This window comes from Lipophrys pholis (assembly GCF_963383615.2).
Source record: "Lipophrys pholis genome assembly, chromosome: 17".
Taxonomy (NCBI): domain Eukaryota; kingdom Metazoa; phylum Chordata; class Actinopteri; order Blenniiformes; family Blenniidae; genus Lipophrys; species Lipophrys pholis.
In genome coordinates, this window is record NC_137643.1 from 9,364,012 (window position 1) to 9,389,539 (window position 25,528).

The window sequence follows — 25,528 nt, forward strand, 5'->3', positions numbered from 1 at the left end:
TGTTTTTAATGTTTCGCGTTAATGGTTTTATTCTATTTATGTGAAGCACTTCTGTTTCAACTGTTTGTTTGACTTCGGCAGTAGCGTCTCCGCTCCAGCAGGGGGCGATAATCCCTTATATAAACCGCCAACACGTCCTCAGATTGAGACGCCTGAAGAAGAGAGCCATGCGTCACCATTCAAAACAATAAAGTGCCGCCTGTTGGACTGCTGCTTATCCTCCTCGAAATGTCTCAACATAATCCACAAAAAGACGAACAGTCGTCGAGTCACAAAAAGGGCATTTCTTTGCCGATATCCAGAGTGAGGCTGATAATGAAGAGCTCCCCGGACGTTTCCAGCATCAACCAGGACGCTCTGTTCCTCACCACCAAAGCTACAGTAAGCTACTGTGATGCTAACGTGGGCTGCAGGCGCGATCTAACGCTCGTTCTGCTTCGCCCCTGGCGTCACTGTAAGTTGGAGGTTAATGGGTTCACGGGCCCCTCTGCTCTGGTTTCAGGAGCTGTTTGTGCAGCATCTGGCTCGGTCCTCGTTTAACACCGGCTCCGGGAGGGAGACCAACTCGCTGTCTTACAGTGATCTGGCTAACGCAGCGGAGGAAACCGAGACCTTCCACTTTCTCACAGGTCAGAGCTTCATTAGAAAACCGCCGCAGCCTCCTGGAGCTTCAGCTCAACCATGGCTGTAATACACAACTGTGCAGAGTCTGACAGTGTCCACACATAAAGCAACCCTCATGATCAAAAGAGCCATTTTGGGGATTTTCCACAAAATCTAATTTAACAATTTTGACATTTCATAACACAGTAGAATCTAAATACTTCATTAATCCCAGAGGGAAATTCCTTTAAGCATTGCTCCACAGCGAATGAATAGAAAGAAAGCTGAATATCAAATAAGACAGGATAAAAATTAAACAAGTAATTTTCAGTAGTAAGTAGTTATATAAGCACAAAAAGGATGGAATTAGCCAAAACTCAGATATCACTTTTCTTCGCATTTATTTGGTTTTTGCTTCCATTTGATCAAATCTTAACCATTGTATCTCTTTTATAAGCAATTTTGCTTGTTTTTTTTCCTCGTTTCTAGTTATGTTAGAATTAGTTTTTTTTTTGTCTTGTGGTTTCAGCTATTTTTCCCCATTTTAGTTATTTTTCTCTTTTTTTTCTTTGATAAAAGTAATTTTGAAAATTACTCTTGTGTGTAAATAAAGTGAAAATAAGAGATGTTTATTTTGGTATCATTTAGTGAAAGCTCCAGAGAGCCACTAGAAAAGGGCCAAAGAGCCACCTGTGGCTCCAGGAGTTCCCTTTTGTTAATGTGTCTTGTTGACATCGTCTCTCCGTTGCTCCCATCAGCTGTGTCTTTTAAACCTTCAACAAAACATATCTATACATTTTTTTTTTAATAAGAAGCCTGAACACTCTTAACTGGGTCCTCTGAATGTGAGTGAGTAGAAGCTACTTTTCACTCCTCCTGGATGACTAAACTGGGTTTGAATTATAGATCAGTTTAGTAAAGTTGTAAAGGCCTGATAACTTCAGTGGCCACCAAGCTTTATCAGAGTGGATGAATACCTGCACCACTACATCTTTATGCATCACAGAACCACCAGATCTACTCTTAATTCAAATCGTCAGCTATAGATTCTGAAATCTCTTGTAGGTATGGTAAATTGCATGAACAGAAGGTTCTGTAACGTTGTCCTGATTTCTACGTTCTATAGCGTTATTTTTTTTCAAGGTAGGCTGAATACATTTGAGAAAAAAATTTATTTATTGGAGGGGGGAAAAAATGCAGTCTTACTTAAAGTGAAACCATAAAGTAGTTGTATAAAAGTGCAGTCTGCCACCTGGTGGTCCATCATGTTAAGTCCTGTGGAACCCTGCTGGGGAAACCCGGTTACAGCAGGAGAGGCAACCAGTGTGAAAACTAATCAGGTCTGCAGTGCAGTGTGCTTGTATTTGCTGTGTTGAGCCCTTTAAAAGTGGAGCAGTTGGAAAAAATGACCATCGTACGTGGAATTTTTAGAGGAAAAGTTTAGATTTACTGTTTGATTGCATGATTCTAACTTGGTCTTATTTTTTTTTTTTGACCTTCCAGATATTCTGCCTAAGAAGATCTTGGCTCGAGATTACCTTAAGTCTTTGGAAGAAATGCAAGAAGAGGAAGCTGATTTTTAAGAAATGTTTTACTTCTCTGTCCGGACTTTGTACGTGTCCTGCCTGTCACTAGGAGCAAAGTGACTTCCAGAATGAGACACTTCAAATTTTCTGTGTGTTGTCAAGCGCACTGACGAGTTTCAGCTGTTCGGGTTCAGTTAAATGGGAGTTGGAGGACGTGCAACTGAAAGATAACCCCCTTACACGATTGATGTGAAGACCCAGAGAAATAGTTTAAACGTGGCAGCACTCAGAATGTTAGACGAATGTAGACGCTGCCCTATTATATTGTTGATGAATATTTACTGCAGACGCTGGCTGAAAAATCAGGCGTAGACCGATCGATCGTATTCTGACTCCAATTAGTTTCTTGTTCCTGAAACAGTTTCAAGTTCAGGATGCGTTTGTACTGGCGTCTTTAAGTTTCTGGTTGCAAAGTGTTGAATTGTCGCTTGTTTCGTGCGCGCCACAATCCGGGGGAAGTCGTTTCCTCCTAACAGCTTGCAGACTTTTACAAGTCCATGTGCACGACCAAGACATGGAAATCCGTTCCACACAGCTGGAGCACAGCTGTTTCCACTCTAACCATCGCCTTTAGAATCTGATTGAGTGAGGCAACATTTTCCACCGCCGATTTCAGAATTAAAGTTTGTAAAGTGAGTTTAGCTTCTAAAACAATGTGGTCGTGTGTTGAGCTGTGAGAAGATTGTCATCAATACTTGAAATTATAAGTACAAATACCTGTTTCCTAGTTAACATGAGAGAAAAAAAAAAACAGCATAACAGTTCATCTTCTTTGTATGCTCAGAATTGTGATTTAGATTTGATATTAAAATAAAGACTCATTCTGTATGATACACTTTCTATGGAATGTTTATTAGAAAACAATCTTGAAGAGACTTGATATGACAATGCATTGTGTGGATGGTAAACTCGCTCCGTCTGTCTCGCGCTTTTACAATATGTTTAACGCGGCAGTGAACGCTCCATACGGTGCCCGCTTGCGAACAAAGTCAAGTTTAACAGCCGCGTGTTCGTCAACGCCCACTGACGGTTGTGGGGTTTATTCAAGTACTCCTACGTTTGACTTCGGTAGGGCTGATAATGTGGTAATAAGGTGCATTTCGAGTGTCTCGTCCTCATAATGACAAACTCCGCTGATCCTGAGCATGCACGAGCCGGGTTACAACAGTTAAACAAGACATTCACGGCTTCATTCAAGAGTCGGCGTCTCCCGCGCCCCGTCACTGCCGGATTAGTTTGACGAGACGAAACTGAATGTTGAGGAGAGTGTTTTCTAAAGAAGAGAACTGCTTCTCCAGGTGGTTGACCAGGTCCGCTCTGCTGTCTATGGCATCCCGTGTACTGGCAAAGTACTCCTTCATGCTGAAGAGGATTTAGAAAAGGGAAAAAAAGACAGGAAAATGTGAGGAAATGCTCCAAACGATTCATTTTGTTCAGAGAGTGTTTCCACTATGTCTTCTCTTGGTTATGAGTCACAGTTTGGTAGTTTTCCATGTCGCCTTGTATTTTTCTTTCTTTCCTTTTTTTTTCATGTGCAAATCTGATTTTCTCAACCTAAAAGCAGGAAAAGACTCCGACACGGCTGTGGTGACTGAATCCTCCAACTAATATAAATCAAGCGAACCCACTGATCATTGTTCCTGTTAGTTTATCGTTAAACAGCAAGTTGGAGGATTAATGCTCATAATATCCACTTTTGTTCAGCCAGTGCACCACGATTTAAATGATCATTGCAGCCTTAACAGCACAAGTTTGCAAGTATTATTGAACTATTTCGGTCAAGACAAAAACAGAAAAATCCAACATTTCAGGCAGCATCAAACTAACTGCATGCAGATTTTTTTTTATTTAATCTTAACCTTTTTATTCTCACTTGCTTCTGTGAGATCAAAAACATTAGTTGGCAGACTCAAACAAGAATTCAATTATCCATAAATTCATTAGTGTCAAAGATCCTCAAGCTGCTACAAGTATAGAAACACTCCAATTTTGATTTCTTTTGCGGCTTGTGTCATTAAAGATCATTAGAACAAATTTTCATCGATCTAGAATCTTTATTTTCTTTAATATGGCAACATAAGATTCAACTTTCCTTCCCACACCAATATTTTGTTTTGCTCATCTTGCCCAATTAGTCAATGGAAATAAACAGATTCCTGTTGTTTACCTTGTGAGCACTCCCTCCTCCTTCCCCTCTTTCCTCTTCTCGCTCAGTGAGACAAACACCGTCTCCATGCTCTGCATGGTTTCTTCCATGTCCTGGTGGTCTGAGCGGATTCCCTCCATCTCCTCTCTGGCGAGGTGGTCGTAGGAGACCCCTGACTCCTCCACCCCGCTGGAGGTGGACACGGCCTGCAGCGCGGCCCTGTTCTGCAGAACCAGCAGCCGGGACTGGGCGAACTCTCTGGGCCCGGCTATGTTCTCCCAGCAGATCGGAGAGGATGGTGGCAGCCAGAAACGCTGGGTGCAGTTGACGGGCTTTCCTTGGGACTCCGCCACAAAGGGGCTGTCGGCAGGGAAATTCTGCAGCAGGTGCAGGAGGGATGACCCAGACCCCCACTCCCAGTCCTCCGGGTCTGGTTGACCTGGCTCCTGTTCAGGGGGGTGAGCAGGGGGAGGGCCTGCAGACCACACATCTCCAGTTGAGAAGCAGATGTTGAACAGGAGGCAGTAGGAGAGGCAGAGCCCGGCTCTACTCACGGCCCCCTGGAGCATCTCCAAACCAGCTGAAACATCAAGGATCAAACTCAATATGGTGGCAGCATAAGAATGTAAACCTTACCTGAAGGTTCTCAACCTTTTAGGTGAAAGGCTTCTTATAAGATTATAAAATCATGCAGCCATGATTTAAAAAAAAAAAAAAAAAGCTATGTGTCTACTAAATACTGATAAATACACAAGTAAAGAAAAACCGTGAGAGTTTTGTTGTCATACAAAAGTTACTTCACTGAAAACAAAAGTTCAATCAAAAGGTCAGAAGACTGAAATCCGCCACGTATTTCTTCGTGAAACTCATCCAACTGTGAACTGTACGTATGCAACGACGCGTTTGACAAATAAAATAAAACTCCAGTCTGCATTTCTGATAGTTTAAACGGACTTTTACTGAAACACGTGAGAAGTGTTCTGGTTTACAGCGTTTTAAAAACTACTTAAGTAACAAACCTCTGGACCTCGATCAAAACAGTCAAACACATGAACAAATACAAGCAGTAAATATGTTGTTAGTTAGAGTTTATGCGTTATGTAGAGAGTTGTTTTACCTGACAAAGGAACAGAGCAGATCTGTGTTCTCTCCTCCGGTGCCTCCAGGCGTCGGAAAATATGAGTCAGTTTGGTGAAGCAGCTCAGAAATCTGCAGATTCAAACACCCCGGGACAGAAACACCCAGACGAAACCCAACTAAACCGTAAAAGACGTCTTTCTTGAAGTTTCCTGATGTATATAACGGAATACGACGTTTTTCCTCTCAATTACAAGCAGTCTTCTGGCGGGTTTCATCAGTTTTATGGATTTCTGTGTTGATGCAGCCGCTCAGCCAAGGGACCGTCAACAAAGTGCGAAACCGAAAACAAGGTACTGCGATGAAATATTCAAGAACTTAATCACCGAAATCACTGTGTGCAGGAGATTCATCTTAACCTTTCTACAATCTTTGTGTCGCTATGCAGTTGCATTAAATCTAGTCACTCTACCAGTATCAATAGACCTGAATTGCCACAAATAAACAAAAACTGTGTTTATATGCTAAATCTTGTTTCATGACCAATCCAATGACGTCTAATTCAGGATTCCTGACACTACTTCCTGGAATAGTAAGATTTTTGAATCTTTCTTATAAGAATATGTGCCCTAGTTTATTTAAAGAGGAAAACATTTACTTTATTCCTTTTTTCTTTTTTGCAAGATATCTTTTTTTAGATTGAAGACACCAGAGAAACTATCTCCCAAAAGAAAGTCCTCCTGAATAAATTAGATGGGAGTGAGACATAGATGCTCCTGAAGCGTGGCACATTATACATGCAATTCAATATTTTTTTCAAAGCTTCTGTCTGTGCAATAACAGCATGATTTGGTGTAATTTCTAGTTTACACATGAGCATATTGTTATTTCACTGATTCGGGAGGAAGAAAACAAATATTCCAGGATACTGAAGTTGCTCTAGAAATTCTCAGGGGCTTATGTTTAACCCACCCCATCTGTATTTATTCAGGGAGCTTTTTGAATGGTTTGAGAGTGAAATTATACAGCCTGATGCTTCAACTCTGACATAAGCGCAAAGGAATGGGACACACTTTGGCAGACAGAATCCAGAATTATGTAATTTTAGGGGAGGAAATATAATGAGGAAGACAGTGTTCAGATGTAACAGAATAAAAGCCTTTTTGCTGTTTGAAACTTTTTAAAGTAGTAGGAGCAGCCCACATGATATATACAATACATTGCACAATGAACCAAAGGCTACAAACTCTAAAAAACAAAACAAAAAAAACCAGTTTGCAGAATGAGAGATAAGCTGCACTAGATCCTTCTGGGAACCAACCGAACAAAGTATTATTCAATCATTCACAGGTTTTCTGTTTAATTGGGGGTCAATAATTCCAGCAAACAACATGCAATATTACTGGAAAACAGGCAGCCAGTTCAACATACAGAAGCCCTAACAACAACGACTGACAATTTTGAGTCACCATGCTTGCATGTAAACATGTAGAGTAGAAAACAAAGCATCAACAAGTCCATCCAAAAAGAGAACATGGAAACTCTTTACCCTGAAGTGACTCTGAGTCTTCCTGCTATGATGTCTGCAAATCACTACAACACCATGATGCACTCTTTTAGTCCGAAATCAGAAAAACTTAATTGTCATTGCCATTAGAAATCTTCTGTACTGTTCTATCCATGTCGGGATCATTCTGATCCCAGTTGGCAGGGTATAGCAACCATACAACAATTCAGAGTCACTAATTACCCTAAAATTCATATTTTTGGACTTTCGCACAAAATTAGAGTGCCTGGAAAAAAAAAACTAAACAAAAAACTATATTGAGTACATGTAAACTTCTTGTTTCCTTCAATGTTTTATCCAAAACAGTGGTTTTCAAAAGTGTGCAACAGGCCACCCATGAGGGTTCTGCAGGGAGCTTTAAGGTTAAGATGTGCCTGCAGGAACAATAGGCGATTCAGGGCGAGGCCTTTTTCTTGCCAATAACGGTAATACTTTTATCCATGTTAAATATAATGTCTCATCTAATATTGCCAATAGGGTAATAGAATATTTGAGTTATTATCAAAATGATATGTTGCAAACAATCTAATAAGTTATTACATTAAGGAGTAGCATTCAAAAAAATGTAATAACTGCAGCCAATATTGTATTAAGACCTGGCACTGCATTTCATGGAAAGGAAATCCCTTTTTTGAAAAGGAAGTATGTATAGTGGATTACACAACCATCATTCTCACCCATTGAGGATACACACATGCGTGCATTGTGGTTTTAAAAATATATTTCACTATTTTATTACATCATTGGCAAGTTATAATGTTATTACCTTTACTAGATTATTGTTTACAACAGCATCTTACTGGCATGGAAAGAAATATGCTCTTTATTGATTGCCTAATGATCCCTACAGCCATTAAAGTAATATATGTGGAAAAACACAAGAAGTTATATAGTAATCGACGAAATTGTACGATTCATATGAGACAGAGCGTGTGTGGCTGATTGAGGTTAAGTCTTCTGGAAAAAGTTCGTGCTCCCATACATGAATAAGCCTCTTTCTGGGTAAAGGTGAAATTATGAAATTATGTGGAACGAACTCATTGAGGGCACACACAGTGATCTAACAGCGCCATCTCGCGGTGGCAATCCTCAACTTACAATTTTGACCTTTTTTCAGTATAGACTCTCTCTCTCTCTCTCTCTCTCTCTCTCTCTCTCTCTCTCTCTCTATATATATATATATATATATATACAAATATATATATATTATTATTATTATTTTTTCTTTTTTTCTTTAAGATTTTTTCTTTATTTGTTTTCTGTCACCTTTTTTTTTGTATTATTTTTCAAAAATTTCCTTTAAATATTTTTTCATGTTGTTGTGTCCTTTTTATTTCTATTTATTTATTTATTTATTTCAGAACCCTGCCCATGCCCGGGGCCCTTGACGGAGCAGCGTGGGCGGGGCTGCGGTCGAAGCTCCGCCTCCCGGTTGCCGTCACACCGGGGCTGCTGGACCGGAGCGACTCGGCACCAGCAACCAGCCGCTGGCTGCTCCTCCGCGCTGAGGGCTGAAGACTCGGTGCAGCCAGGAGCGACCCCGGCATTCCTCCCACCGTCAACGACATGGCCTCAGACGGCATGGACGAGAGGTCCCCGCTGCTGTCGGGCCCCAACTCGGAGAACGTGACCCCCACGGCCCCCCCGTACCTGCAGGATTCAAGCCCCCGAGGTAAACACACGACACGGAGATCCCTCCCCCCCGCCGCCGCACCCCCACCACCACCGGCATGCTGAATCATTTTCAGGGCGTATCGAGTTTGTGCGTAAATAAAAACTGCAGCGGCTCGATGCGGGGCGAGGACATCGCGGGGAGGGAGAGGAGGCGGCCGCTGACACAAAGGTGGAGCCCGGGCTGTGACGACTGGAGCAGTGGGAGAGCAAGCCGGGGCCTGCAATGACACCAGGATGGTATTTTGGTGCAAGAAACGATCCGACCATCACGACTGACTGACTGACTGACTGACTGACTGCTGCCCCGTCATCGCCTCTGGATGTGAAACGATGAGGCTCCGCTCGCGCTCCCCGGATGTGTTGCTGACTTGTTGTCGATGGAGCCTCTGCAGATGAAGGCAGGCGAGCAGCCTTTTGTCCCGGCTGCTCGCCAACAAAATGCACAGATGTGCACCGAGAGGATCAGTTTACAACACATGATTTACAAGCAACAGTGTTGTTGTTGTTGTTGTTAATGCATACAGTTGTTGGCTTTGTGGCTGCTGTCTTGCATTGTAAACAAGCAATGTTTGGTCTTTCCCCCCCCGGCATGCAGTATTTGGCATTGCATGTTTTTGCATATTTCACATCATAGGAACCATTAAACTGGTGCAGAGTTCATGTTTATGCTTGGGAAAAAAACCCCTAAAAAAACAAGCTAAATGTAGGTTACACTGAACTATGATGCATCCAGACCAGCCCGGGCCATTCTAGTTCATAAATCCTCGCTCTGCTGAGGCTGAGGTCTGACCTTTGCTCTCATTCTGGTCTCATCAGATGCAGAATTCATATTGCAAAGGAGGAAAAAAAATATTTTGAAGCTGGAGAAATACACGATCACACATGCTGCTCTGCCCCAAGCTTCAACCTCAGAGAAGCTCCCTGTTGATATTTTGAATTAAAACATCCAGAATAAGTCACAGGACCAGGTTTTACTGAATTCATGTTTTTATAATTCACTCCATTTGTTGCTATTTGTTTTTGGCCAACGGCACCGGTTGTTCCTGCAGAAATTGATTGCACCAATGACTAATATTAAAAAAAACAATGTTAGACAAACATGTTTATTTCTCAGGTGGTTTAATCTGCCATAATTCTCTTTGCTCTTGGATTAATAGTAAAGACTTTAACAGCAGACGGCAGTAAGCTGTGACAACCCTGGAACCTAAAATAACCGAGAAAAGCCTTAATGAATGTCTTTATATTCCACATCTTATTTTCTCTACGTTGCCGTCCTGCAGCCTGGATTATTGGCTAATTCCAGTTTGGTTATTGCGAAAATCATCCAACTTGTAGGGATTAATTTGAGCCAAATGTGCCAAAACTGAGATTTATATTTTTCCCCCCTCTGAAACCCGTCTGGGGTGGAGCTTGGACTAACAACCGGCTGCATTTAGAAATACAGTGAGGAGAATTGAGCTAAAAGCTCTAATATCTAAACGTGACCACAGCCTCTGCTGCATTGCTCGGCTTCCTGTTCACTGCGTTTGAAATCAGCAGTAACAGGTTGAGACGGGCGTTTGTGTGTTTCCCTCCAGTGAGCTCGGAAGGATGACCTTGGCTGACTTATTGTGTTCAAACACGAGAAGGGCCTTGCGTCAAAATCCAGTATGAGGCTCCGTGGATGGTGACAGCTGAGCGTTCTGCTTTGTCATTTATCAAAATTACACATTTCTCCCCGGAGGACAAATACACGTGAGCTTTGAATCAGGAAATGGTAAAGACCGGACTCTACCCAGGGATTTCTCACTGTGAGGTCCGGCCTGATTGTTTCTATTGGAAGGCAATTCTCAAGCCCTGATGCAGCTCTTTTTAAAAAATAAAAAAATGTAACGTATAGAACATTTTCAGACGTCTCAGTGGGTCACACTGCAGCCGAGTAACGCGAGTGTTCTCTATAAAGAACGTGTATTCTCCGCATGATACTCTTGAAAATACCAGCATAAACATGTATCCGCTTGCAGTGTCGCAGTGAAACGGCCTTGAGGTGGAGAACAACCAAACTGTTGAGAGATTATCATTACGTCGCACTATAGAGGAGCGTCTTTCCAGTAAAGCCTTGAACAATTTCAACGTCAGCGTGTGGCATCTTGACTTTCTAGTCATTACTCTCCTGACTCCAGGACGCACAGGAAGAACATGCAGACTCAACACAAAAAGCTCCAGCCAACCCGGACTGGAACTGAGGACAAGAGCGTTAATGCTCCAAACGTTAATGTGGAATTTGTTAGAACATAGAAGGATGGTAAAATAATTTTCATCTTGACGGCTAAATAAAAGGAAGCTGTTCCTGAGCAGCTGTCGCCGGCTGGGCGGCTGTTGGTCGAGGCGTGTGCGCTGGGATTTGATGTTGTGCCGCTGCTGGTTGTAGTGGGGGCGTCTTCTCGTCTTACCGCCGGCTCCGAGGACAGCAGTGGAACCCTATAGCCCAGATATTCAGTTTCAGCCGTGCATTAGGACCCACTTGTCCTCCGCTGAGAGAGGAGCCGGAGGAGGAGAAGGAGACGAGACTGCCGATTCAAACGAAAGGCGTCTTATCGGGACTTTCCTTCGCTTGTTTCTCTATTTAAAAACCAGATACACAAACACACGGCGTCCCACCACACAGTGTCACATTTTGTATGAACAGATGAGAGGAGAGGGTGACTCAGACTTGGGATCCTGCTGCCTGCGCTCAGTGGGAGGGTCCGGCCTTTGGCAGGTTCTTCTTGCTGCGTTTCCAGTAAAGTTTGGTGTAAATGTGGGCGGGGCCAGCCCATCTGCGCCCGTCCAGAGCCTCTGAAACCCGGTTTCCCGTTGACCAGTCTGATCATCCCTTTCAGAGCGAGATCAGAGGAGATTATATCTCTCTGTTCACTCAGTCAGGCTCTCAAAAGACCTGATAAGACTGTCTATATGAGACGATGTGAGGCCCACACACGTTCTATTAGATGAGATTATTAGATTTTATTCATTGGTTGTGGTTGAATAAAATAGCAGAGATTTAATTATTCATTTATTTTTTAACAGATGCCGTAGTATCCAGCACAATGTGTGCACATGAGTGTCGGGCTCGGCTACTACTGTTGTAGTAAAGGTTTAATCTGTGGATTTAGTGTATTAAAAGTCTTAAAAGCGGTATGTAGACTAAATATGTGATCCTGATGAGGGATTGGACCGTGAAGAGGTCGTCTGAATGACGCCTGTGGTTAATTCAGAACAACTCTCTGGGACTTAAAGTGGAAATCTTTAAGTCGGTAGGTTCCAGCCATTCGTTCATGGTAATTGCGCTTGTTTATGGACCATAAAATGCTGATCAATGACCAGGCTGATGTCAGGTTGTTAATCGGAATGATAAGTTGTGTACGAGGCCAATTTAATGAGACATTTTAACAAGGGAAGAAAAAAAAACAATTAAATGTTGTTTTTTTTCCCTCACTGTTTGACATTTTTACATTCAAGATGCTCATTTCTGTCCATTAATTGATATTAACACAATTCATCAGTTTCTAAATTGCACGAACATCAACTTATAAATAAAGCTCAACTATTACAACATGACGTACTATTTTCTCTTCGATGCAAATGAGAATACTGCTTCATATGTTGCATTTCAAATGTCTTTCTTCTGTATTAGAGCCCATTGTCCCCATTTTTAACATATGAATTCCTTACAAAGAGTGAAGAGTCACATGTTAAGCAATCCGAGCCGGCATGAACTGTCATGGGTTTGCAGGAGAGCCTGTGGAGACTTGAGACGGAATAAATAAGATCATTTTTTATTGTTTTCATGCTGCCATTCAGCCTACATTAGCTTTTAATAGTAATCACAGAGAAGCAAAGGTGTGACATTATCACAAATACAGAAGTGGGAAGTAACAAAGTATTTGGATTTATTTCACTTCTTTACTCTGGAGTTTTCTGTACTCCACTCCGGACTGCTCACAAATCAATTAAAGAGACAGTCACACATTGTTCACTCACATTTGTAAAGTCAAGAATTATCAATTAACCTCATGCATGTTTTTTTCGAATGTGTGAGTATAAATATTCCAAACGTTTTACTTTTGCTGAAGTCAACCTCTTGCCAAAGATTAAGAAAGTGTGCTCGTTGCTGCATTGTGAGATTATTTCTAAACAAAGATCTATTAGTTTATTTTTAATCACTGTCAGCCTTCGGATAAAGCATTCACTCAATGCAGCAATTCTTTTGAATGAGTCTGAAAAAAATCTGCTCAAAATGCTTGTATTTTGTATTTTACATTCTGCATCCTTACATTTTATGAATATGTTTTGATTTATATGAGAATTATTTTCTCTTACATTCTTATAAGTAAGAAGAGTGGACATCTATTAGGCTGTTACAATGATAACATCTGTGCAATGAACAGCAGTTTATTTGGATCAGTTCTTCATGGTCTACTCTGAACACACTCTTATACACAGAGACTTTCAACTTGTATTTCAAAATAAGACGGTCTACTACAGTATGAAAGATCCTGATCCGCCGATCACAGTCTGTACTGCAAACTAGTCTGACAGACAAACCCAGAAGTAAGAACCACTGAGAGGATGTTTAATATCTTCAGCTAAGTCTCACAGATCTATGCAAATAGGATCCATGTTCACCTTGAGTTAAACACTGTTCTCAGTAAAAACATTGCAGAATGTGTGACTGCTGCCAAACCATTGGAATATACCCAGTCGTTCTTCAAACGACATTGTCTTATAAATGCCGCGACGTGGAAAAATAATACCTTACTGAGACCTGGTATCCTCCAATATACCGTGTTATTGGGGAAACAAGTAGAAGATAATGACATTTCTGGATGCATTGTATGTATACTTTAAAATATACATGCTGTAACTTGCAGTATTGTAAGGTACAAAACATCTTTAATTAACTTCTGAGTATTGATGTTAAACAAAAAGATGTAAAAAGTGCCAAATATGGTTTCTTTCCCAATAAAGGGTCAATTAGTTCCCCAGCAAAGTGCAGAAACACTAAACGCTGCATTGCTCCTAATGGGAGGTTGGGCAACTTGCCTTGCCGCCGTCACCACTGGTGTTTGTATGCGAATGGGTGAATGCGACTAACAATATAAAACTCTGCGGAGGCAGTGAGTATGTGGTACAAAAGTGAAGTCCGTTCACCATTCTGATGTTCATGAAGCTGCTGTTTTCCAGATGCATGCCACTAACAGCTGGCTGTGTGCTGTCTGTGCTCTGCCTTCCCTCCTCTCAAAGCCGAACTACCTCCTCCCTACACAGCCATCGCCAGCCCCGACGCCGGCGGTGTGCCCGTCATCAACTGCCGCGTGTGCCAGTCGCTCATCAACCTGGACGGCAAGCTGCACCAGCACGTGGTCAAGTGCACCGTCTGCAACGAAGCTACAGTAAGTGGAGACCAGACGTCACGGCAGCGGACATTACACGGGGGGGCGGATAGCTCCGCGGGACGCCAGCACATCATCCTGATGTTTCTGAAGGCTTTGATAGAGCCGTCAGTGCCGAGAGGCGAGCAGGGAGACTGACTGTCATCTCTGACACCGGGGAATGAAATCCCATTTACGCAGCTGACATTTGTGACGCTCACACGTCTTCGTGACTGTTTGACGTTTGGTAACTCGGTCCCTAAACACCGCAGAGTTTCAATGTCTGGCCTCCAGCTGTTTCATCACATTATGATCCAGACTCTCCCCATGTGATGGAAATCTGTGTTAGTACAGACTTATTAAGTTATTGTAACGTTGTCTGTTGTGTTGCCCAGCTTATCAATGCAACTAGATCCGCCGACCCTCTGGCAAAATGTGTTTTGCATGAGAGTCTGGTTTGTTTTTTTCCCACTGAACTGATGGGTTTGTGTTTTCCAGCCCATCAAGAATCCTCCGACTGGGAAGAAGTATGTGAGGTGCCCCTGTAACTGCCTGCTTATCTGTAAAGACACATCCAGGAGGATAGGATGTCCTCGACCAAACTGGTAGGGGAAAGACAGAAAGATTGGTTTGAAATTCAACTCGCTCCTCATTTTTTCCCGTAAAACCAAGAAACCAACATATGGAGGATGAATTACTTCATTTCAATCATGAAAGGATTCATAATTGAGCTCTTACTTTGCTGTAATGTAAACCACGTTTTCTCTTGGTGCCTCTGACAGCAGACGGATAATAAACCTGAGCCCAGTGATGGTGATCCCCGAGGAGCAGCCCGCCCAGCCGGCGCTGCCCCTCCAGCCCGAGGGGATGAGGGTCGTCTGTGGCCACTGTGGCAACACCTTCCTCGTACGTAAAAACTGCATGGGCACGGAGCTTCATCTTTGCTTCTCATCTTTCCGAGTAATAAAAGCCACACAGGATTTGCTCAGTGTTGTTTTGCTTTATACAGAGCTGGTATTTCTGCATGTTTTCTTATTTGCTGGCATTTTGAGCGCTGTGCGCCAATATTGTTGCCGTTCGGCCTCACATCATCAAAGTTTACACCTCTAACCTGCAGCTGCACCAGCTTCAAGCCGACCAGTCTCAGTTTAGATCCGACTGACTTCACTTTCAGTGCGACTAACTATGTTTGATTAAAGTCCAGCCCATTGAACACGTCACATCAGTGTCACTCACTAATGAAACTCTCAACGTCTGCACATTGTTGCTTTATGGCACCTGTAGGGCAGTGAGGACGCCGGGTCATCCCAGCCAATGTCTGGTATTCCCAGTGATGGCTCTCCTCCAGCACAACAACAGGTTGAGAAAGCTGGCGGTACACGTGAATGTATTAACCACGGCCTAACCTGCTCCAGTCCAATCAGCCACCTCCATCACACTGGTGAAAATCTGACTTTGTGTGCATCTGGCTCTGAGCAACTCCCAAGGAACCGATATCTAAAGCATAAAAACGTTTAAAAGTCACAGGTGTATTGGGTTTCTTCCTATTATTTCCGCTTGATTACATATTGAAAATACATAAACTTGTATCCCCTTTCTGAAGCCAGATGCCAAAAAGTCACATATTTAACGTGTGTCAGCAGGAGCGTTTCACTCGTGTTGTTCTGTGGTTTGAGATTTCTTTAGCACAGCGTTTTAACAGCAGATGAAGCCACAACTAACACAGAATAACGACTGACTCAAGGCTATGATTTAGTAATAATAGAGTAGAAATTAATTCTAATAAGAAGCTATGCAGTATCAAACCTGATCACGTGGAATAATTGACAGTAGCTTTTCGGTTGATTTCAGAGCGCAGTAGGAACATGAGGTTATTGTGGACGTCTGCGTGTTCTTTCAATGCTCTCAATGAACTCTTGTTTTCTGTTTCCTTACAGTGGATGGAGCTTCGATTTAACACACTAGCCAAATGTCCCCACTGCAAAAAAATGTGAGTCTCTTCAAGTGTTTGCTCAGACTTTTTGTCTTAATATGGGTCTAGTTTTAAAAATAGTTCAAAACATACTTTGACAGGTTCGAGCCCTTGTCAAGGCTTTTTAAAGCCTGTTTGTTCTTCCGGTGCCTTCATTGGTTTTCTCTGGGTTCTTTTTTTTATTTTTTTCTAAACTGGAGGCCATGATTACCATAATTACAATTTGAATGTAGAAATAGCAGTAGCAATTACATTTTCAAGTCTGCCGGTCCACTTTCACCCGTGTAGACATGAATAGTATGAGTGAGCTACTTTTAACTGTTGAGGAAATACATCCCCTTTCTAAAACGCAGTGAATACAATTCAAAGAAATTTAAACGAGTTGCAATTTAAAGTACTAATGTATTAAAAACAGGGGTGTCCAACATACAACCTGCAGCCCAAAACAAGCCTATAGGACGAGCTCGTTCAGCCTGCTTGTCACTATTGCACAGAAAACATTAACTTACCTGCTGTTTCTAATTAAGTCGCTATTTTAATTAAGTATTGGCCATAAACAACCTTGAGACCTCGTCAGTAAATAATGAAATAATGCTGTTGTATTATAGCATTAGCATCACTGTGGAAACTGTGTTACTACTTAAGGCTGCAGAGATTGTGCACCCTGTCCCTGAGAATTGTTGCCAACATCAGCCTGAAAAGAAAAACTGCAGCAGACATGAGGTCACGTCTTTCACTAGATTTGCTAAATTAAGCACAAAGTGGAGTCATTTCTCGCATTTGTGCATGCAACAAGTTTTTTTCTTCATATTCAAGTCTACTGGTCCAGCTTTTCCGAGATGCTGTAGGGGGTTTATCTGGCCCCCGATCTATAATGACTGTGTACTAAAACTGAGATATACGGTGAAACCAGCTAAAGCGCTCAGAACCACAACTTTGATCCTCTGAGCGAAAAGTGACTAAATCAGCACGGGGACATCAGGAGGGAGTCGAGGTCTTGAGTTAAATCTTGCACTACTACAGAGTGAAATGAAAGCCGTCTTTGCAGTGATTTACTATCAGGACAAACTGTACACTACAGGGAACATAAACCACTTCGGCACTGGCACCAGCTCTCAGCCACGTAAGTTTGAGGTCTGATGTGAGTCACCTTGAAATAGACATAAATATTCAGCTATACGGTCCATGTTGCTGCTGCTGCTGCTGCTGCATTCCAGAATAACTTCTGCGAGGTTAAATCCACAGTCGTCGCAGGCTGAGCTTCAGAGGTCTGGATTTACCGAGAGGGGAGGTAATGGAGGTTAATCTAGGCGTGTGACTGGAATTAAGACTTGGCCCCACATGTAAAGTTCTTTAGTGCATGAGGGCCACAGGTCTGCTGTGCTGCGGGGTGTAATGGGAAGGTTTCTGTTTGGTGGAGTGGACAGTGTCTTCGTCACAGAGGCAGAAGTGCTGAGACGTCAGACGCCGTGCATTAGAAGAACAGGCTGCAGACACAACATGTCGTTTCTCTCAGCAGGTCTATATGCTAACTGTATTTTTATATACTGATATAGATAACGTGACGGTTTATGTAGTGATCACAGAAGTGCGGGACTGTTCAAAATAGCTCAAATGAATGATTAAACATGCACAAAAAAACCATTTAAGCTATTAGCTTGCCAGCTGTAAAATCAAGTGTTGGACTGTTATTGCAGCTTGTCATGTAAAAGCTACTATTCTATGTTCCCTTGCTGTTTTCCTTCAGGTATTTTGCCTGTGGAGAATTTAAACCCTCACATCATTACATAATGAGCTCTAAAATTAGTGCTTAGTCACTTAAATTGTGTGAAAAATCTGATTTTTAATGACACACGATATGTGACAGTATTGTTTGCACAAAGATCATTGATTAATCTTTTATTTTTTTTTGTGTTTCTTTTTATCTTTAAAAAAAAAATTAATCTTTTGCTTTATGTGTCTGTCGCTTTGTAATTTATTCCAAAAACAATTTCTCCCTGGGTATAGCTCCCATTCTGTCCTTCATATATCTGAGTCATGTGATGGCGTCTGACCTTAATACTCGTAAAGAACTGAAATCTCGGGGCTGCTCACGTCTTAAGGAAGTTTTCCCTTCAGTAAACCGTTAACAACTTTCTGTCTTTACCCAGCGTTGATGCTTTGAGGAGACCACGTTTGCTCCATCCCAGCTTTTCTTTTAATGACGACGTTTCAATAAAATGTTTGGTTATATTGCCCATCGCAGTTCTGAGGAAAGAGTTTCCCGCTGTGCGGTCACAGGTTACGTGGTCAGACAAAACGGATGCAAACAGTGGGTTGACCACAGAGGAAGCGTGAAAGCAGAAGGAGAGTTTTTAAAAGGAAGTCGAAGGCAAGGAATCAGGTGATCAGGCACCCCTAAGCCATCTGAATACCAGTGATCCCTGAAGAATGCCTGAGTCCCGTCACATGAGAGCCATGTGAGAGCTTGGGGGGTGGGGGGGTCGTCGTAAAAAGAAAAAAGAAACCCAAGGGATGCCAGGCTGCCGTTTGATTCGTGTGTGAAAGACGCTCGGATGGAGATGAAGTTGTTTGCAGCCGCTCATGTGATTCAGGAGGGGGAGGAGGACGGAGTGAGAGATGTTTGGCTCATAAGGTTATCAGGGTGCTGTGGAGTGACTCACTGGATATGATGGGTGGGACGAATGAAATATTAAACACATCAGTATGAAATCGATTCCACAGCATTATATAACAGCAGAAATAATCCTCGATAGCTGGACTAATTAAAATGTTTTATATGAAATGATTCAATCCTAAAAAACCCTGAGAGAGACACATACATACTCACACAGGCCATTTATCGTCACCATTGGAGGGAAAACCAGAACGTCTGCAGAAAACCAGACACGCACAGGAAGAACATGCAAACTGAGGCTTTAAGATATGAGGACCAGTTGTTGTCAAAGATGGGATATCGTCATTCCAGTCAAATATGTAAAAGTCTCTTTCTGTCTTGAAAACCCTTCCTGTTCTTCTTGTGTTTCTCTCTGGGCTGCAGATCGTCTGTTGGCAGTGCGCTCCCCAGGAGGCGCTGTTGCGCTTACATAACTATAGGGATGATCTGCATTTTCATCGGAGTTGGTTTGACAGTAAGTACAGTTTGCTCTCTGTGTTCAAACTCTTTAAAAATGTTTGGAATTAACATCACACAAGTTAACAATGTGGAGACCGGACGGAGGGTGGCAAAGATCATGAAATACAGAAAACAAGAGCGACTTTTAGATCTTCCTGCCTTTTGAAAAGAACTGAAATGTTTCGTAGGTTGAGATTCACGTGTGTGATGTTTGGTTCCTGTCGGTGGAACATTTCCTGGTTTTGGCTCTGATGTGGTTTCCGTCTCTCGCCTGCGCGTCGACAGGTTGGTACTCGGGACTTTGCCAGTCGCTACAACGCCACCTATGTGTCCTGGGCGTTCGCCTACCTGCTGGGCCTCATCTGTCTGATACGGGCCTGCTACTGGGGAGCCATCAAAGTCAGCTACCCAGAGAACAGTTTCGCCTAGAGCTCTCCACTCCCGCACGACTTGGAAGAACAAACCCCACGTTTAGTTTCATTTTTTTTTTTTCCCCATCTTGTTCAGATTTTAAACCCGGTCATGTTCAGCCAAGCGGGACATCTGCAAGAGGAGGAGTCTGATGCAGGGCGAGGGTGTAGGAAGTGTATGCTGGACTTTTATTATGTTGCCTTTGTGTCTGGAACGCATTTGACTCGCTCCACAAACCTACTGCCCGTCAGTCTGTCCCGCACTGGGCCTCAAACTCTGCAAAGGTGTTTGCCAAAATCCTTGAAGATATAGATTAAAAATAAAAATAACGTTTTGTTTTTTTGTTTTTTTCCCCTCGATGCCAAAAGTAGTTGTGCTGATTTACAAATGATAGTTCAGCAGACTGGTTGGATTTAGTATTTCTGGATCGGGTCTTGTGTTTCTCATCAGGCTGGCGGACGTGACGACATCCACTCGATTCCTCTGGTTCCCCACCGACTTGAGACGACCTCCTCAGAACCGTTCTCCCATTGCACTACGACGATATGCAAGTGTGTTGTTTTTGCTGCTAGTTGAACTCCAGCTACAAGGAGCCGCATACTCATACTGTATTGTAAACCATTTACCTTGCCTGTGTACTCTGACATAGTATTGCTTTCTGATTTCTGTATTTTCTTTTTGTTTTAACTCTAGAAATGATCAATCTTTCAAAGAAATTGTCCTTAAATACCCATGTGTGCCAACTTTGCTCCCCAGTGTTAGTCAGGAAGAGTATCAGAACAGGAGCTTGTTAAAACGGTCAAACTGTTATTTCTTTTGTGCCATGCAGCTTTTAACTCACTGCAGCAATAACACTTTGGAGAGATTTTGAACCCTCCGTCCCAGGATTGCATCATGTCATCTGTTTGCTTATCATAATAACCCCCCCCCCCCCCCCCAAAAGAAAACTAAACAATAGCGACTCCTGCTTGCACCGTTGATTTCTGATTTACGCGGTGGAGTTTATTTGACATTCTGTTACAGAGAGACAGCCGAAGGGTGTGATGTTCCCGTCTTTGCTCCTTCTGCCTGCGAGTTAGAATGTAAAACCCTCCTTCCTCCGCTTCGTATCGCTGCTCCTCGACCTCTCGTGAACTCTGCTATCTAGCATCGCTGTGCGCTAACTCAGCATCCCGTCTCTTGACCAGTGGGCACAGTTCAACTTTTAAACCTTGTTTTGAATGTGATGATGATAAATAAATAAATAACAAAGCAGAAAATGTTACGGAAAAAAAAGTATGTATATAGCTCAAATTCAGTTCCTCGGAAAAGTACAAAAGTAGTGTGAACTGGAAGGAGAAGATGGCTGGTGGGTCTTTTTAAAAATGATAATTTATCAATAAAATGCAAAAAACTGGATGTGTTGGTCTGTTTTATTTGACGACTGGGATCAGAATATAGGGCTGAGAGCATGGAATTCACCTTTAAAATAAAAAGCTCCTGTAAGTAGAAAACCCTTCTTGGACTCATTGATCTCAACACGCAGGTGCAGGCATGACAAAAAATCCACTTTAGGTTTCACTTGATCTGAATCTTTCAACATATTGTGCAATAACTTGAAATGTGACGTTTGTAGTTGAGGTCTGAACGCATACAAAGCTCGAGCTTTACAGTGTGTGGCATTTTCAATGGTTGGTAAGGTCATGACGCGGTTTATTGTGAAACTGATAGAGAATGAAACGTCCCTTTACTTCACTTTTTTCTGTAGCTTCAACATTTGTATTGTCATGATGATGTTTTGCAGGTTGAGGAGTTATTTAACTATTTCACCAAACTCCTGGACAAAGACGATCTAATTAACCCTGAACTTTCTCAATTTGACTGAGAGCAACATAAAACGTCTCTTAACTGTAAGAAACATTAACTAATACTCGTACCAATTGCATGTTTGTAGGTTATCTCAACTGTTCAGTTGCTGCTTCTTTTTCATTGTTGTCGGGCAATGAGAGTTGAACTCAGCTGAACTTAATGAATCAGTCATCAGACTGCGTCACACTCAATGTGTTACAGCCACACTGCATCAATACAGCTTTATGCATAACTAATGACTGATAATGACATGTTTTGGAAGTGTTACTTTGCCTTGTAACTCTGAGCGATAATTAATGAAGTAAGCCTACAACTTTTAAAATAAGTCCCTCATTATTGCCTAATTGTTATTCTCTTTGTAAAACATATTAAAATCCAGGTGATGTCAGACTGTATTGAAGATTATGGTCATCATTGGTATATTTCATAACCTGTTGATAAGTCTCATAGTTATTTTTGATAATGCCTTAAAGTGAACCTGGATGTTTCCTTTGGTTCCAGATAAATCACAGCGACATGAATCTTTTCCTCCAGAGGGTTCGTGTGACCTTTTGTGGAGGATGAAGTGACAGTGGTGAAGGACAGTCTGCCTCCTCTGTGTCCACACTGAGCTCTTTTTCCAGGCTCAGCAAACCTCAAGAGACACACCTGCTCACTGACCCCAATCTCTGACATGTTGGTGTGAGGATTTCTCCTGAGACCTGAACCTGTGAGTCCTCAACTAACATTTTCATATAAAATCTGGGACTACAGTTCTAGTTTAGGCAGGGCTTAAGATGCATTGTAACTGGTCTAGTATCTGGAGGTTTATTTTTATTTTTATTTGAATCAGTTATATAATCGATGTGAAATGTAAATGCATGACCCAGTAACATTCAGTTTTGTATGGAACAAAATATTACCTTCAGTCACATTAATTCATCAAGTGATTTTCTCATATGAGCTGTTTCCTTTCCGTTAAAATAAGAAAGCTGAATCGTCATAGTGGAGCCGTTTTGTTCCAGCTGCAGTACCACCAGGGTCCACACGGTGGTGCGAGTTCCAAACAAACTAATGCAACATGTACAATCTGAACACTTCAGTCTGCTTCTGTTCTGTGATTTTATGAACACACTGCGAGGAGCAGATCCACACAAAACAAGCACTATATCCTCTATATCATACATATGATGAACTGAGACTTTAATGTAGGTCTGATGCCCATCCCTGGATTGTGTGCTCACATTTTGCAGCCTTTAAATAATAGAAATAATCTAAGAGATGTTATTTTTGAGGGATCATGCCAGTACAAATACACAAATTGTCATGCAGAGTAAAAAAAATTAAATAAAATGGAGGTGCACACAGCATACACAACAATATTATCTTTATTTAATACTTTTCTCTTATTTTGACATTTAATACAGAAACAACAGATTCATGGTTTAATGAGCTCCCCAGAGCTGCTACAATTGATATAATGATATATCTCTGTCCATCTCACTCTCACTATTTCACATGCACGCGGGTGTTTTTTTTTCTACATGTGGCTATCTTTGCAAGAACATTCATCGACATTATGGATTTTTTTAGCCCCTGACACCTTTAACCTTAACCCAGACAATTCAATACTGACCCTGAGAATCAGTACCAAACCCAAGTCCCATTTTAGCCCCGAAACTCTAAAGTGAAACCAACATGTCAGCACTCCGACATCTAATTGTGGTGCTCACAAAGATAGCTGTATGAGTTAACGCACGCAGGCACACACACGCTTCAGCTCCCATGGACCACCCCAGGCAGAGGATGATGGCACGCCAAACAGAGTGACGATCATATGATCGTCAGATGGGTCGCTGTCTGATGAGGTCATTGCTTTTTTGGATGTTACAGCATCACCTATTAGGAGGAAACGAACACGCGTGGGGCTAGTTCAGCTACCACCAAACTATGAAGGAACATGGAGGTCATAAAATCGATACTAATCACCATGACTTCACGAATTGTGCTAAAGTTGTGTGTGGGTGTGTGGGTGTGTGTGTGTGTGTGTGTGTGTGTGTGTGTGTGTGTGTGTGTGTGTGTGTGTGTGTGTGTGTGTGTGTGTGTGTGTGTGTGTGTGTGTGTGTGTGTGTGTGTGTGTGTGTGTGTGTGTGTGTCTGTGTGTACTTCCTGATGTATTAACAGGGAAGCTGCTTCACTTCTCTTCTGTGACAATCAGTGAAGGGCGTCGGGTCACGTTCAGTTGTTGTTGAGGACCCACCAAGACGCTGCGGAGGGCACACAGGAGAAATACAAACAGTCATTGACCTTTATAAGGACTCTGATTGATGAGACTCTGATCACACACCCCTGCACCATTTTGTATTTGTGCGTAAGCTCTCTCGGTAAAATGTGAATAAAACATAAATCAAAAACTAAAAGACCGACCAAGTCAAATTTGAGATTTTAATCTGATACAGCCCTCTTCTGACAAGCAATCTAACGGCTTCATTTTATAATGTTCCATTTCATTACCAGGAACAAAGAAGAAGTTGCCAAGTTCAATGTCTATTTTAAAGTATATTTCAGTCCTCCAGTGCCTAGAGTGAAACACACAAACCAAACGTCCCTCCTGTGTGACATTTCAGTGTCTTACAAAACTGCAGCGTGGTGATTTGAATTTAAAAAGATGCCTTGTTTGTCTGCACAGTGGGGTTCAGTGATTGATAATAGCCCCACTAAAGGGCACCTGGAACTCAGGAGCTTTTATTTATTTATTTATTTTAAAGACATCGGTTTTAGTCGTTCAGGCGAAGGCGGCTGAATGTGATGTGGGCTGACAGTCAGAGCTGTGAGCGGTCTCACCAGGAACCAGCATGGTGGTGAGACTCTCAGGAGTTTCCAGGAAGTCCACATTTCCCCTCTGGAAGGTTTTGCTGTAGTTGGTCTGTAAATGACTGTAAAGTAGAAAACAAGACGCAAAGTCACTTCGAGGACAGATATGTAACACAACACAACTCCAGAATGCTTCAGTATATGTATACATGTATATATATATATATATATAAAAAAAAAAAACGAAATCACATTCCAACTCGTAAATACAAGAAAAATGACACCCTACTTCAAATATAACAAACATCTGAAGCATGTTTCTTAATTTCTTCTTCATACATAAAGTATATAAAAATGGGCAACAAGACAAATTCCCAAACTGGAATGAACAAAGTTCATCTCTCTCGCTGAGCCCAAGTCGAGCAAAAGTTTTGGGCTGTTGTGAAAAGGCCACGGTGCATTAATCACGATGCATATGGTGCAGGCGGACTCTTACTTCTTCCACACGTTGTTGTGCTCCCAGAATTCATAGAGAATGAAGCGTGATTCATTTGCCAGCCGCTGAACTGCGATGCTGCCAAATGCGAAAAAAAAGAAAAAAAAAGAAAGAAGAGAGCACAAGTCATGCAATTACTAATTAGCGTGGTACATCATGTCCCTCAACACAGTCTCTCTGCCTAAACTGTGGTTCAGACTCTGACTCTTGTTGTATTCCGAGGTTTTACCCACATATATACATTCAAAATGAGAAAACTAAACAAAATATTTCAGAAAGTGACTATGAAAATCCCTATCAGTGTCAGATTTAGTCAGAACTCAAACTGGCAGTTGCAACTTCGAGAAGAAAAAAAGAAAGAGAATAAACATTAAAATGTTAATTCATCCACAGACACAACACAACGTTGGGGTCAGACTCGACTCTGAAGCCAGAACAGGATTTGACAGGAGAGACGAACATTGGAGCCGCAGCGCAGAAGCCCAGTTTCTGTTTTTAATGAATCCTAATTAATTCAACTTGCCTCATCATCTCAGTGAGACGTGAACTATTTAGGGACTGTTGAGTTATGAGTCACATGAGGAATAAGAACGGCGCTCAAAAACTACTCGAAGCAACATGCAGGGATGTTTTCAGACTCCAGAGTTTAATTGTTGTTTTTTTGAGATCATTTCATCACTTCATTTCAGTTTATTTCATCCAACTGTTTCAGGTGGTGTGTTTATTTGCATGTGTTTATATGTCTGGTAAGTCAGTATGAATGTGCACTCATACGTTTATGCTATATATACAGACGCTTAAGTATGTGAGTATTTTTCCTTTTAATGTTTTGTCAATAGATTTTTGT

The 25,528-nt window shown here is 42.0% G+C and overlaps 4 protein-coding genes across 5 annotated transcripts in view; 2 read left to right on the plus strand and 2 right to left on the minus strand.

Moving 5' to 3' along the window:
* The first annotated feature begins 81 nt into the window (after positions 1-81).
* Positions 82-3,029, plus strand: chrac1 (chromatin accessibility complex subunit 1). Its single transcript, XM_080485174.1, has 3 exons — positions 82-381; positions 503-629; positions 2,107-3,029. Exons 1-3 carry the CDS (start codon positions 229-231, stop codon positions 2,184-2,186), a joined length of 360 nt encoding a protein of 119 aa, XP_080341300.1. The 5' UTR covers positions 82-228; the 3' UTR covers positions 2,187-3,029.
* LOC308122983 (uncharacterized protein) lies at positions 3,023-5,998 on the minus strand. Its single transcript, XM_080485173.1, has 3 exons — positions 5,453-5,998; positions 4,357-4,915; positions 3,023-3,551 (listed from the first exon to the last, which is right to left on the minus strand). Exons 2-3 carry the CDS (start codon positions 4,902-4,904, stop codon positions 3,410-3,412), a joined length of 690 nt encoding a protein of 229 aa, XP_080341299.1. The 5' UTR covers positions 4,905-4,915; positions 5,453-5,998; the 3' UTR covers positions 3,023-3,409.
* pip4p2 (phosphatidylinositol-4,5-bisphosphate 4-phosphatase 2) lies at positions 5,516-20,943 on the plus strand. Of its 2 annotated transcripts, none has more exons than XM_080485172.1 (8): positions 5,516-5,765; positions 8,341-8,651; positions 13,943-14,067; positions 14,545-14,651; positions 14,829-14,952; positions 15,984-16,036; positions 19,059-19,149; positions 19,419-20,941. In XM_080485172.1, the coding sequence occupies exons 2-8, from the start codon at positions 8,546-8,548 to the stop codon at positions 19,560-19,562; spliced, it is 750 nt and encodes a 249-aa protein (XP_080341298.1). In that variant the 5' UTR covers positions 5,516-5,765; positions 8,341-8,545; the 3' UTR covers positions 19,563-20,941. The 2 variants fall into 2 exon arrangements, with proteins under 2 accessions (XP_080341298.1, XP_080341297.1); XM_080485171.1 differs by having other exon boundaries at positions 5,521-5,765; positions 13,919-14,067; positions 19,419-20,943.
* A 1,799-nt stretch (positions 20,944-22,742) lies between these two features.
* The window catches only part of necab1 (N-terminal EF-hand calcium binding protein 1), a 29,178-nt gene continuing 26,392 nt past the window's right edge, over positions 22,743-25,528 (minus strand). The window contains exons 11-13 of the mRNA XM_080485522.1: positions 24,682-24,759; positions 24,216-24,307; positions 22,743-23,638 (exon numbers count right to left, since the gene is read on the minus strand). Coding sequence (XP_080341648.1) covers positions 23,610-23,638; positions 24,216-24,307; positions 24,682-24,759 — 199 coding nt within the window. The 3' untranslated portion in view covers positions 22,743-23,609. The remainder of the gene's footprint in view (positions 23,639-24,215; positions 24,308-24,681; positions 24,760-25,528) is intronic.